We start from the raw sequence: 15,196 nt of genomic DNA, 5'->3' as shown, positions 1-15,196 counted from the left end.
TGTGTAGGGAGTGAATGGGAAAGTAGATTACTCCCCCCACCCACCCACACCTCAATCACGGAAGAAAGGTCTCAACCTTAACATCAACCTATCCATGTTCTCCAGGGATACTGCCCAGCCTGCTGAGTTACTCCATCACTTTGTGACCTTTTATGTATTAACCAGCATCTGGGAAAGTAAATGATTTGACCATGATGAGTATTTTTCAACACAAGGTGGGCTGAATCACCTCCAACACCATTCTTTGTTAATATATCCTTTCCTTTGATCAGTACAAATCTGTAATTCTCAAACGTGACTGCTTGAAATGAAAGTTAAGGTAACAGGCAAGAACAAAACAAGGGAGTGATTGTGCTTGACCTATGCAAGACTATGTTTGTCTTATGCAAGGCTGCCCAAAAGCCAATGGAAGTTTTCCAATATCAAGTTCCAAAGGAGAAGTGGATTAAAAATTGTGGGCTAAGATAAACGATGAGGAAAGAGGAACACTGGCAAAACATACCCAACAATCTCCTCAATGGTAGACACAAAATGCTGGAGTAACTCAGCAGACAGGTAGCATCACTGGAGAGACAGAATGGGCGGACATTCCTTGGATGTCACAGCATTTTGTGTCTACCTTCGATTTAAATCAGCATCTGCAATTCTTTCCCACACAATCTCCTCAATGGTGCATGTTTTAACACGAGACATTTACAAATCTTTGAGGCACAATACGTATCTATTTTCCAACACAGCCTTTGGTAATCAATCAATCAAGTATTCGTAAAGAAATTTCACACGTGGAAACTCTTGGTGAATTTAATTTTTTATTATTAAGGAGTTCGAAGTACATACATAGACACAGAGGTACAATTCATCAAGAAAGCTCATTAGGAAATATTATGCTTTCAGGTCAAAGTCAGTCCATTAATGCCCAGTTTTTGTTTAAAAATGTAAAATCCAACTGTCTTGATTTAGTTACGCTGCACCGTGGGGTGGTGGTGGGGGGAGGGCACGTGTGTTGGGGAGAAACGAGGTGCTCATGTTTTAGACTAATTTATAAAAGAGAGCCTGCAAACCAGCCACCAAATCTCAGGAAAGCGACCTCTCTGGCAGAAAAGGACATGAAATATGTTATTGCTACTTGATCATGTTTTTGATTTGAAGGTATACTATTGTTCTGAATGGTTATAGAGACTATCTTTAATTACTGCCCACAATTTTCAAACATCACTATTTATTTTCCTGACTTAAAAAGGATTAATCTCTTGTTCTTTTTTTCTGGAGGCCCTCTTATTCCTAGGTGAATTTACCATACGCAAACCCATTACTGTGGTTTTAGGTTTAAAACCACAGTATTTAGGATTAAAACCCCGTTATCCCAGTACAATTTTTAGTGAAACCAGAAGGCTCATTTGATGGAATTGAAGTTGATTTGGTTAATAGTTAAATCTTTAATTTCAAATACAGTGCCCTCCATATTGTTTGGGACAAAGACAGATCATTTTATTTGCCTCTGTACTCCACAATTTGAGGTTTGTAATATTAAAAAAATCACATGTGGTTAAAGTGCACATTGTTGGATTTTATTAAAGGCCATTTTTATACATTTTGGTTTCACCATGTAGAAATTACAACTGTGTTTATACATAGTCCCCTTATTTCAGCGCACCATGATGTTTGGAACATGGCTTCACAGGTGTTTGTAATTACTCAGGTGTGTTTAATTGCCTCCTTAATGCAGGTATAGGAGAGCTCTCAGCACCTAATCTTTCCTCCAGTCTTTCCATCACCATTGGAAACTTTTATTGCTGCTTATCAACATGAGGACCAAAGTTGTGCCAATGAAAGTCAAATAAGCCATTATGAGACTGAGAAACACAAATAAAACTGTTAGAGACATTAGCCAAACCTTAGGCTTACCAACATCAACTTTGGAACATCATTAAGAAGAAGTGAGCTTACTAATTGCAAAGGGACTGGCAGGCCAAGGAAGACCTCCACAGCTGATGACAGAAAAATTCTCTCTATAATAAAGAAAAATCCCCAAACACCTGTCCGACAGATCAGAAACACTTTTCAGGTGTGGATTTGTCAATGACCACTGTCCAAAGAAGACTTAGAAATACAGAGGCTACACTGCAAGATGCAAACCACTGGTTAGCCGCAAATGTAGGATGGCTGGGTTACGGGTTGCCAAGAAGTACTTAAAAGAGTAACCACAGTTCTGGAAAAAGGTCTTGTGGACAGATGAAATGAAAATTAACTTATCTCAGAGTGATGGAAAGAGCAAAGTATGGAGGAGAGAAAGAACTGCCCAATATCCAAAGCATACCACCCCATCTGTGAAACATGGTGGTGGGGTGTTATGGCCTGGCATGTATGGCTGCTGAAGGTACTGGCTCACGGATCTTCATTGATGAAACAACCGCTGATGGTAATAGCATAATGAATTCTGAACCGTATAGACACATCCTATCAGCTCAAGTTCAAAAAAATGCCTCAAAACTCATTAGCCGGCCGTTCATTCTACAGCAAGACAATGATCCCAAACATACTGCTAAAGAAACAAAGGAGTTTTTTAAAGCTAAAAAATGGTCAATTCTTGAGTGGCCAAGTCAACCACCCGATCTGAAGCCAATTGAGCATGACTTTTATATGCTGAAGAGAAAACTGAAGGGGGCTAGCCCCCAAAACAAGCATAAACTAAAGATGGCTGCAATACAGGCCTGGCAGAGCATCACCAGAGAAGACACCCAGGAACTGGTGATGTCCATAAATTGCAGACTTCAAGCAGTCATTGCATGCAAAGGACATGCAACAAAATACTAAACACGACTACTTTCATTTAAATGACATTGTTGTGCACTGAAATGGGGAAACTATGTATAAACACTGCTGCAATCTCTACATGGTGAAACCAAAATGTATAAAAATGACCTTTATTAAAATATGACAATGTGCACTTTAACCACATGTGATTTTTTTCTATTACAAATCTCAAAATTGTGGCATACAGAGGCAAATAAATAAATGATGGGTCTTTGTCCCAAACATTATGGAGGGCTCCTACGACCCATTACATAACTCAGCAAGAGCACCAACCTGTAAAAGCAACATTGAGGCGTCTTGATGGTTCTTCTTCACACTTCTCCGATTATAGAAGTTGGCAATTAGCAAAATACTCAATGGGAAAGGATAGTAATGGAATATAATCTAGATGATTACCAAGATAGTGAATAGTAATGCAATTTCTTGTCATTCAAAATACCAAGAGCCGATTGAATAGACCCCAACTCAAATAAAAATTATTAGTTTATCAATTTTAACTTGTAGTTTTTAGATCCCTTAACTAAATGTCAAGGATGACAAAACTGCCCAATGTTGACCAATTCCCGCCCACCCATCATAGGAAAGATATGGGTTTTTTTTTTGAAGACCAATGCAACGTATGGGAAAACATGACACAAAACATCATAAACTTTTAAGATTAACAGGTGTATCTACCCTCACATTTTCCATTCACATATTAAATTCTATCCTGTCACTGCTACACTCAGTCACAAAGGACTTATTTCAAAGCACAGAATTTATACACTGATTTGGTGCTCCTCAAAGAAAAAAATTGGAAAGAGGCAATATTTTTTATTCTACACCTGACTATAGGAATTAATGCTTCATCTTAATGTTCATTCTGTATAAAACTTACTTAATGAAGAACTCGATTTTAAGAAAAACATCTATAATAAAAGTAAGACAAGCTCTGGTCTTATCTGAAAATGGACCATTGTTCAATAGTGGCTCTTTCAACACCCCATTCCTGTCAGGCCGTTTTAAGCCAACAGCACCTGAACCATTAACCTCCACAGGACACAAGATTGCCTCACATCATCCCTGCCAAGCAGTCTTTAATCCTGTTTGTGATTTTTTTTTACGTCTCCCTTTTTATGTGAACTGATTTAACATTCACCCACTTTCTCCAGTGGTCCGTTAGTTGTACGTACATTATGTAAAGAGGAGGGGCAGTAATTATTTTTGGCTTGAGCCAACTTATATCCTGTTGGACCTACTGTTCATGACAACAAAATCCAGCACTGAGTAGTAACAAGCACTCAACCTTCATCGACATATTTATATCAAACTAAACAAAACATTAAAATAAATAAATTGATGGTTTTTAGTCCAACATCCAATCCAAACCCCCCCAAAATTGCAATTTTTATCAGACCATGTGCAACATTAGTATCTCTTGCGCTGGCAAAACCTTCAAGGCATCTTTAAATATATGTGGACTCAAATTACCTCAAACTTAATGCATTAAGAAGCAGTTTGTTTCAACTCCAACAAAATCCAAAGAGCATCAGAAAGGTGAAGATCAAATTACTTCTCAGCAGTTCCCACAACCCAGGTCACGTACAAAAAAAAATCACAACTTTCCATCCAAATTCTTATTTCAGATCAATTTCTTAATCTGCAAGTCTGTTACAAAACCCAGCTTTTCTATTTTACAACTGTAAAATTACAAAAAGGAAAAAGCAAAACAAAAGCTAAATCTTGTTCACATCAATGCAGCATCAGAGGATTCAGACCTTCAGGCAAGACAATAGGACCTTGATCTACCATAGCCATTTGGTTTAAAGCTTCCAGATTTGAAATAATCTCTAAAAGAAAAGTTACTTCACATTAGCACCTATATAGACACAATCTAAATGAAGTTGCACCTTGAGACAATATCAAAGATGAGACCTGATTAAATATACTGCAAACCTACTTGTTTATAGTTGAATGAGTGAAGCAATGCAATTGCCCCAGTCCTGGTAAGTAACAAAAAGAGAAACAAAATATCTCTGGTAAAATGTCACTGAACAATGTCTAGTCGACATTGGCTTCTGCTTTGAATGAGGGGGGTGGGGGGAAGCAAACCCATCTCCTCAAACTCCTGTAAAGGATCAAATAACATAATGATGCCACCCCAGAAGGTGATTTGTAGAAGATTGAAACCAAACTTGTGTCACATTTTTTCAAAGTATAGCAAGGTTCAGTACAGAATAAAATATTTCACCTCCCAATCCCGATCCTAACACGAGCTGCCCATTAATCAATGTGCACTTCTTCCAGTTTCACATCAGACATCATACTAAGATCACCATGTTGGTGTCAACAGATGCAGTATGGACACGATGCACAGATGTTGGGTTATTTCATATGGACTCATTTAAATGGATTCCTTCCAGAGAGAAGACAGTGAAACAGTCACCCCAGTGATTGGGAGTGACCCCGAGTGATTCAACCCATCAGGTCCGTAGATCACAGCATTAACAATTGAGGTCTCTATCACTGAAAAAAACCTCCATTCCAGTTCATTGCCTGCAGGTCATTTGGCTTTCCACCCACATGCAACATTCATGAAGTGCCACTAACCTAATCAACAGCTCTCCTGTATCCCACTCAAGTCTAGCTTCATCAGTGTCAATGCGGCAAGGGTCGGAGAAAAAAAATAATCAGATTTTGGAGAGGAGGTTACAGACCTAATACTGTTCTTTTGACCCTATTTGACTTGTCTTGCACATTATCCAACCGGATAGCAAACAGCACTGCAAATTCTTGCTGTTCCCTCTTATTTCCAGGCCATTGAAGGCAAATCGGAAACCCTTGTAGTTGTACCAAAACTATTTGATCTTCAAATATTCCTTACCTGGTTTTCATCAACAAACTGATTGGACCATCATTTTTTCACTAATAAATGCAGACCTACAAACATGTGGCCAAGCAGCAGGTTTATTTATCATCATTGAATAATAACTGCATGTCAAGTCAGTGAGGTATAAGTACACCAGAATATTTTCTGTAAATATCGAGACCACTGACTAGTATTGAGAGCAAAGTGGGGGAGGATGGAAACGTAGGAAAAGTTCTATCTTCACAGAAATCACCCTATTTACAGGCAAATCTCAGGAGGGGGCAGTTCGATTCAAAGCAGCATCAGGGACCATCCTAACGGTGGCATATTATCACCAATCTTTGGTCGGTCTGGATTTTCATCGAATCGTTCAAGAAGTTGTTGTTAGCGCACGTCAGGATTACTCAATCAATTCAACTTTTCAGATATTTGGGATTCATTCTGTAAAAAACACTCATTACAATGCCATGTAGGTGGGTCAAAGTTGGACTTCTTATTGGTGCGAGTCATCCCTGAACTGCAAAGAGTCACTTCCTCACCTTCCCTTAACCACTGTGTTCCCAATCCCTGCCCCCAACCCATTTTATAATACATAAAATTCCCTGGAAATTATAAACTTATTAATGCTTTTCCTAAGCATGATGTTCCTGCTTTATTTTTAAATTGAAGGAAGACTTATGTGGTGCAGCAGGGAGCAAACTCAGGAATGACATCTGCCCCATCGAAGGCCAGAACGATGGCAGCTTCTGCTATGCCTGAAGCTTTTGACCTGGATTCCTTGTTACACCTCACCCCTGATCAAATAGAGCTTTACTTTCCTCCGCCCAGAGTGTATGAAGAATTCAAATAAAACGAAAATCAGATTAGATCTGCCGCAAGTACCACAAATATAATTCAAATCAAGCAGCTTGGATATCATGAAGCACAAGCGCAAAGGCTCAAGTGACTGAACTTACTTCCTCAAACTCACGACTGACATTAGTTAGCCATTCAATTATACTTAGTGTACAGTTACTTTTATTGTTATATGGCAAGCGTAGGAAGGAATAGATGACAGATGAACAACAACAGTAGAGGAATTTCTTCTCTTGTACCTTCAACCTCGATCTGTGGGAATACATTATCAGGGGACTAACCATACACTATATATTACTTGCAACAATGGAGTTCAAAAATTGTTCACATAATATCTACATTATTTCAAAAATTATTCCTCTTTGGATCCCTTTATGCGCCTTAGCTAAATTTACTGAATTAAAAGAAAACTATGAATTTTTAAACTTTTTTCCCTCGTTTTTTTTTCAAAATCAAAAAAATTCTATGGGGAACACCTTCCTAAAGCAGAAATTTGCAACATCCCCTCCCAAGAGGAGGGGAGGGGGTGGTTATGATGAGACATCTCCAGAGGAACATGTCACGACACATGTCTGATCCAATCGTTCCCCTCTTTAAAATAAGCACAGCCGTGTGTTAAGTTTGAGTATTTTTGTCCTACGCACAATAAAGCTGTTTTACTGTTTCACCAAGAAAAATAAATCTTAAAAGCTTTCAATGTAATTTCCTGTGAATCTCAGCGGGTCAGAATGCAATCACAGTAGATGGCCGGCTGCATACAGTATTTCTTGCAACTGACTGCATTTTATCAAACATTTTCAGTAATAAGAAAGCGCTCTCATTATCAATGCAAAAATACTGGAAAGCTCCAACGTACTAGTTGTATTTTTTGTCTCATGTATACATTTACAAATCTTCCTTCTATTTCAAAGACAAATATTTAATGCTCAACATCAGAAAGACGAACCTTCTTCACAACAAGATATTGCGCGTTCCCCCTTTGAAGTCAAGCACGTAAATACCAGTGCTGGTGACAGATGAACAGCAAATTCAATTCTTCATCCTTGCTGTCAAAAATAAGTTTGAAACTAAACAAATTCTCTGGACCGAGTAGATCTTAAGTCCTTCTTTTGTGAACATCATCTTGTATACTATGCAGCGACTTTATTGTCCTTCTGTGGGGAAATAATGGAAGCACATCATTAAATGATTTACACTGGTTAACAGTTTTCCCTATAGACTGGGACTTCCTAAGCACACTGGCTCAACTAATAGAGCTGCTGCCTCACGGCTCCAGTGAGCAGGTTCAATTCTGACCTCTGGCACTGATTGTGTGGAGTTTGTACTTCCTCCCTGTGACTGCATACCCAAAGATATATGGATTGATGTTTAACTGGCCAGGTGAGTGGTAGAATACAGTTTACATCGATACGAGGTTTAGAAGGATATAGGCCAAATGGAAATAGGTTAGATGGGGCATCTTGGTCGACATGGGCAAATTGGGCGAGAGGGCGAGTTTCCTTGCTGTATGACTCCATGACTAATCTGTGTGAGAGTGATAGGAATATTAGAATAGGTGACTGCATAGCATGCAACAAAACATTTTTCACTGTACCTCAGTACATATGACAATAAATTAAACTGGGTGCTTGGGATGGATTTGATGGGATTACGGGCTTTGCTGTATAGCTCTGCAACTACGTAATAGGATATGCCACTAAACGTATTAAATATAGAATGCATGACACAATTCCGAAATAACCATGGAAGTGTTGCAGTCTTGCATTTCATTCTCTGGCAGTTTTATACATGAATACATTTTGGGAAGAGTTACCCTGTATTCGAAATCTGAAAACTCTCTGTCTCCACCGCGTCCGCCTCGAAATCCTCCACGGTAACCTCCACGGGGAGGGCCATAATTGTTCCCTCTGCCCCCGCGGCCTCTCCCACCCCTGTATGCGTAGCCACCGCGGCCTCTGTAACCTCCTCGACCACGCATCGGACGCAGGGGGATTCCAAACGTTTCCGCATTTATCCTCCTCTCCTCGGCCCAAGTGGGTCTCCGGTCCCTGGAAGAAAAGTAACTGCAGGGAGAGTTAAACTGCTTACTCACTGAACACAAAAGTCTTCACTTGTTCCTAATATTATGTACGAGGCGGTACAGATCCTGGATTCTACTGGCCGTCACATGATTCATAGTTGCATCACGGAAAACTTTGGAGAAGTTGTAGAAATAACAAACTGCAGATGCTGGTTTCAACCAAGATAGACACAAAGTGCTGGAGTAACTCAGCGGGTCAGGCAGCATTTCTGGATAAAAAGGATGGGTACCGTTTTGGGTCGCCAAGGGTCGACGTATCTACACATACATAGGTAGCTACGTATGGTTTACCTGATCTGTTTGGATAGGATGCAAAACAAAGCTTTAAACTGTACCTCAGTACACATGAGAATAATAAACCTAAACCTCACTCTGACATTGAAGGAGGCACGGGACAGGAAGGCCCTCCATCACTTTGTATTTTACTCCAAGATTTCACAATCTGCAGTTTCTTACATCTGTAAGGCGTAAATGATTCATGTAAGCCACGAAAGTTTCCAATCCAAGCAGCAGAACTCCACCACTGCCCTAAAATGTGGTTTGAGCTACGACGCCCGATGCTGGTAGATAGGGTCAGCTTGGTTCATGCAATTCAATCTGAGACGATGCAACTGGGCCATCCCATTCATGTCTTTGGAAACAAGGCACCACTCGGATACCAGTGTTGTTGCCACGTTGTAATTCAGCAGAGAACATTTCATTCCCCGTACCCTTCTGCCCAAGTTACCATGCAGTTGTTTCCCGGGTTCAATCCTGACCGTGGGTGCTGTCTTGGTGGAATTTCACGTTCTCCCTGTGACCACATGGGTTTCCTCTTAGTGCTCTGGTTGCCTCCCACATCACAAAAATGTGCAGGTTAGTAGGCGACTTGGCCTCTGCAAATTGCCCCTGGTATGTAGGGAGTGGATGAGAGAGTGGGATAACATAGAACTAGTGTGACCAGGTGATCGATAGTCAGCATGGACTTGGTGTGCCGAAGGGCCCTTTTCCAAGCAGTTTCTTTAAATTCATTTACTCACAACACACACTATGGTTGGAGGAGACAGACAAAAATCCTGTAAAGAATAAATACCTTGCCGCATTATCACAAGAGATGTTGTCAAAAAATGATTTGGTTTTGTCATAATAGCATTTCGATCCCGAAGTGTCTTCTTCATCAGCATTCCCTTCGCTGTTCTGTGTTTCAATCCCTGAGTCTCCTTTATCTTCACCATTTATTGCCTTCTCTGTTTTATCTGGCTGCTTATCATCTGTTGAGAAAAACATGAATGGTAGGACACCAGGGGGAACAGTGGAACAAATGTCAGCAGATGGTCACTCGACCTCAGTTGAATTAAGAGCATGGCAGCTCTTGCCTCTGAGAAAATCAAAGCCAATAAATATAAAAAAGTGAATGTTACCTTTTAATTTCAGTTTATTCTGGAACTCCCTGTCAATATCCTCTTTGTTAAATTGTGCATTTGCGCTCTCAAAGTCGAAGTCTTTCTCGAACTTAACTGGGCCGTCCCGTCTGACAGCGAACCTGCCCCTTCCCCGGCTTCCACCACGGCCTCGCCGGGCATTCTGACCCCCTGGTGCAAACAAAACCAATGTCAGTCCATCAGAGGTCAGCTTTAGATCACCACCCCAATACCGATACAGCATCTAAAGCCAGACCAGAGAGCTAGCTCAGCCAGACCAGGCTTAAATGAACGGCACCCTACAAAACTGACCCTTTTGAACCAGGTCCGGCTGGATGAACCAGGTGGGACTATGTTAGATTGGATAGCTTGGTTGGCATGGACGAGTTGAGCTTGTTTCTGAGCTGTGTGGCTGTGACATTTGCAATGAAGTCTCACAAAAGCACAATTGACATGCTGAGAAGTTGATTTTGTAGATGAGCTGCTTGTCACTGGAGTGAAGCAGCTAACTGAGACTGAAGTAACAATCAAATGATCTGTGACCATGCTGAGCGGAGGTCACTCTGTGACCAGGCAAATCTCAGCAGGGGGTAGAGCTGCAATTACTCTGCTGATGAAACAGCATTAAGAGGTTGATTCCTGAATAACAGATTTCACAGACAAGTGGAGATATTATGTCTGCACCAATATACCAGGCTTCCAACCAAAATGAAGTGAAGCTTGAACCCCTGGGCTACCTAACCATGTCTCTTTCACCTACCCAAAGCTTGTTGGCAAGTCAAACAAATCCTCTTGATATCTCCTTCCTTGGTTAAGTAAATCTTACCACAGCTCATATTTATAATCCTTCATGTTCTTGAAATATTTTAACTGAACAGAAAATTGAACAACATTCAAAATGCAATCTCTTTTTCATTATTAGACAGGCAATACTTTGGTCTGGGTAACACCATAACACCATGTTGGGCACTACAACATATACTGAGAGCACCACAATGCCACAGGATCCATGTAGTTACAGTAGACTTAGAACAGTACAGCGCACAAAGGGCTGGCACAGTGGGGCAGCGGTAGAGTTACTGTCTTACAATGCCAGAGACCCGGGTTTGATCCCGATTACGGGTGCTGTCTGTACGGAGTTTATACGTTCTCCCCATGTCTGCATGGGATTTCCTCTGGTGCTCCGGTTTCCTCTCACACTCCAAAGGTGTACAGGTTTGTAAGGTAATTGGCTCCGGTAAAAAAAAAAATGTGATTGTCCCTGGTGTAGCATGGTGTTAGTGTACAGGTGATCACAGGTCAGTGTGGACAGTGGGCCTGTTTCGTTAAATGCTAAAAGAACATGCCCTTCAGACTACCAAGTGTGTGCTGAACACGATGCCAATCTAAATTAATCCTATCTGCCTGAACGTGGTGTATCCATCTAATCACTGCCTGTTTGTGGTCTATCTAAATCTCTTTTAAATGCTGCTATCGTATCTGCTTCTACCACATCCCTGGCAGTGTATTGCAGGCACCTCTACCACATTCTGTATAAAAGGACACCGTGTCACAAATATCCTTTAAACATTCCCTCTCGCTATAAACCTCCACCCGCTGGTGCTTGATATTTGCAACCTCGGACAAAGTCTCTGACTCGTAGTTGATTACGTGCAAAAGTTCCAAAACAAATAAATCGCAGAAGTCAAGCGTCGGCACCATTTAGAGTCTGCATCATGGGACATATAGGAATCGGCCCTTTGGCCCACAATGTCTGTACCAAAGATATTGCCAAGTTAAACTAATCTCCTCAGCTTGTATGTGATCCATATTCCTCTATTTCACGCATATCTATAAGATTCCCTGTTTCACTGATCTTCAACTGCACCCGTGCATTTGCTGTACAGAACAGAAAACCCGTGATTGTGCATGTGAGGTAAGGTACCTGATGTCCTCCTGTTTGGTTCCCGATTTTCATTCTTAAAGTGATCATTCTCTGGCCGCAGACATTTCTGTGATTCAAAAACTAATTAAAACAAAAATGCAATAAATTATGATGCTTGCCAACGACAACATGACATTTCTAGTCTTGCTTGGCAACAACACTTCAGCTCTTAATGAAGTGTTGTTATCAGAACATTCCACACATGATGGTTAAGGCATTAAAATCAGACCACTGGTTGTGGGGGAGTGGGAAATGAGTGCAGCAAAGAACAACTCTGAATACTGACAGTAAGTAGATATTAGATACGCCTCGGACTATAAAAAATTCAGAGCTACCGATGCCAGAGGGAAATTATTTTGCTTCCAATAAAGAGCCACAAGTCTCTATCCTCAAGAATTGTAGTGAAAAACAATTGCAAGTTTCTTTCCAAAACAATTTGCAACACCAAATAGCAAAGCTATTAAAGGTGCTCGATATTTACACTTCAAAGAACACATGCCAAGCAACAGAACATTGTGCACAATGGCAGTGCTGGAGCGTGGCGGCTATTTGTGCGTCATGCCCAGCAGATCCACTTACATCTATTACAATTGTTCTACTCTTGTAAATCTCAATTCTAAAGCTGTCAGATTATTATTAAATTTCTTTAAAATTTGCTTTCAGGTCTGGTGATCTTCTGTCCACCAGGAAAAGTGACCTCCCCACCCTATCCCAGATGTGATTGGGCCCGACCAGCGATAGCTAGGTCGAGGCCTACTGCAACCAACAAGACCACGATAATGTAGTCATCTCAGCAATATATAAAACTTGCACGAGCAGTCCGGACTGCAGTCTGCGTCAAAACTATTCCTGGCACTAAGGGAGATACATCGAAAGCCAGAAAGAGCAGCTATTTTCAACAAGTGGTGGTGAACAAATCCTCATTGGGGTATTGACAGGTTGCAAATCCTCACCAGCTACACAATAACTAGAGTTGCAATACATAAGTGTGACATCAATACTTTGTATATTCCCCTATAGACAACCGGCAAACACCCAGCATCCGTTTGGTTCAGACTGTAAACATGAATCGTCTCCATTCTTACCTTTCCTTGAATCATGAGTATCCACTGGTTTATGCTGGACTGATGGAAGAGGTCGAGTTAACACAGGGCTCCTCCTACCTACAGGTGCTTGTGAAGTATGCGTCTGCACTGCCTGTTCCATTGTTGGACTTTTCCTTAAGGACTCCAGTTTTGGACTTGATCGCCCTGAAAAATAATCCATAAATGACTCATTTTTAAATAAATTGAGATACAGAGAGGCTGTGCATCTCAATTTAGTGCAAACATTTAAAATGGAAAAGCAGAACAGTTAACTGGAGGATTAGCTTAAAGGTTGCTGAAAGAAAGGTGGTTTACAAAACTATACCAATATTGGTTTTTAGCACGTTCATTGGTTGTCTGCTTGCCCATGAACTGCACGAGCATCTCCAAACTCAACAGAACTTTCTTTAATAACTTCATGGAGATGCATGCATTCATCAGAATGAGTTGTATGTTCCGTCTTGTATCCCCCATCAACTGCTGGTCTGTTGTTTAAAATAAATTCTTGTTTTCAGGTAAGCATCATTAACAGAGGCAATTGGTGAAGCGTGAAGGGTAGCCATTGCAGCGAATTATCTGCCGATAATTGTTAGGAATAGAATTTGGTCGGGGAGTTCTAACCGGCTGAGAAGAGTATCATCGTTAGCTGGTAGCATTGGTATCATCGGTATCACTCATATCCAGGGTCAAGTCCTACAGGGCAAGCAGAAAAATCCAGACAGGGCCATCAATGTAGTACTGAGGAAAGGTTACATCAAAGGTGCACCTTCTGGATAAAGGTGGTATGAAAAGCCCATCTGACAGCATTGATGGCTACACAATATCACCTGTTGCTGCTTCAAAGAGACAATGGGAGTTCTGCAGTGACTTAGTACACACTGCTTTAAGAAACAGCATTAAAATTCACAATATTTTGAATCAACTCTAAATTTTAAACTATGCTTGGGAAAGCATGGACTTGTTTTTTTTTTTTCAACGAAAAACTGAAAATGCAAAAGACTTTACCCTGAAAAGCTAAGTGCAATTTCAGCGAACTTGTGTCGGGTTTGATGGTGGAACCCAGAGAGCTGGTCTGTGTAAGTGACGCAAAGCTGGTTTTGTTGCTGTTGAAAGAAGACGAGGGGCCTCCTGTTTGTTTTTCAGAACAAGGAGAAAAAGGTAAAAAATTTTAAAGATTATGAATACTGCCACGTCTGAGACATCAACAACAATTACAAAACAAAACATAACCCACATGGGACAAGCTATTTAACAAATGTAAAAATATGTACTTTTCCACAGTTATATGTAAACATGTATCCATAATTGTCAGAAATTCAAAAATTTAATGCTCAGTTTTTAATCTATAAACGTTACTACTCCTGCACATTGGGAGGGCGAGATTACCGGTAGCATCACCACCATGTGCTGGTAGATGGACCTGGAGCTTGTTATTATCACAAAACTAACTGCTCCCTGCTCCTGATCCCTGCTCCTGAAACTCATCTGCATTAAAAAGTAGGTGCAATAAGCCTATCGCCTAAAGGGCATTGTTCATCCAGACTGGTATGCAGCATGTGGAGGATAGTTTTATTTTTAGAACTGAGATCCTACAAGGCCTCAATGTTTCTGAGAATAACTCTTCATTCCAGAAAGATACTAAGCAGGAACATGAACATCAGATAGAGACAAACCATAGATTCATGACTGCCTCTGCTTCACATGGAGCAAGGAGAGAGATGAAGAGAGCAATGGCTATTCATTTGGGAGTGCAGGCAGGTGTTTCTATAAATGCAGATGTGATTCTGGTATAGCACACTGCCATCCTAGGGTATTGGTGCAGCTTTATTCAAAGCTACAGCAACAAACTCAGATCATATAATTCAAATATGAGCATCCCTGAATAACGAATCCCGAAGTTTCTCATTGGAAACTATAAAGGTATTAAATATAACAAGGGTCTTCCATGTACATAAAAGGTGTCATGATGTTGTAGGAATACATACTACCCTTGGTGTGCTTTTAATTAGGCAAAAAGCTGGAGGAAGTATTACTTAAATGCTGGAGGAACTCAGCATCTATGGAGGGAAAGGGCAGACAATGTTTCAGGACGGGACCTTTATTCTGACCGATGGGAGTAAAGGAAGCTGGAAAAGTGAGGTGGGCTGGGGCAAAGCTTGACAAGTGATAGGTGGATACAGCTGGAAGACA

General features: G+C 40.7%; 1 protein-coding gene across 1 annotated transcript in view; it reads right to left on the bottom strand.

The window, feature by feature from the left end:
• Positions 1-6,662: 6,662 nt before the first annotated feature.
• The window catches only part of LOC129705282 (protein LSM14 homolog A-like), a 35,183-nt gene continuing 26,649 nt past the window's right edge, over positions 6,663-15,196 (bottom strand). The window contains exons 4-10 of the mRNA XM_055648792.1: positions 14,012-14,134; positions 13,007-13,171; positions 11,922-12,002; positions 9,998-10,168; positions 9,670-9,847; positions 8,331-8,580; positions 6,663-7,671 (exon numbers count right to left, since the gene is read on the bottom strand). Coding sequence (XP_055504767.1) covers positions 7,648-7,671; positions 8,331-8,580; positions 9,670-9,847; positions 9,998-10,168; positions 11,922-12,002; positions 13,007-13,171; positions 14,012-14,134 — 992 coding nt within the window. The 3' untranslated portion in view covers positions 6,663-7,647. The remainder of the gene's footprint in view (positions 7,672-8,330; positions 8,581-9,669; positions 9,848-9,997; positions 10,169-11,921; positions 12,003-13,006; positions 13,172-14,011; positions 14,135-15,196) is intronic.

The sequence above is a fragment of the Leucoraja erinacea genome, chromosome 17 (assembly GCF_028641065.1).
Source record: "Leucoraja erinacea ecotype New England chromosome 17, Leri_hhj_1, whole genome shotgun sequence".
Lineage (NCBI taxonomy): Eukaryota > Metazoa > Chordata > Chondrichthyes > Rajiformes > Rajidae > Leucoraja > Leucoraja erinaceus.
The sequence above is the reverse complement of the archived record's forward strand: the minus strand, read 5'-3'. Positions and strand labels throughout refer to the sequence as shown.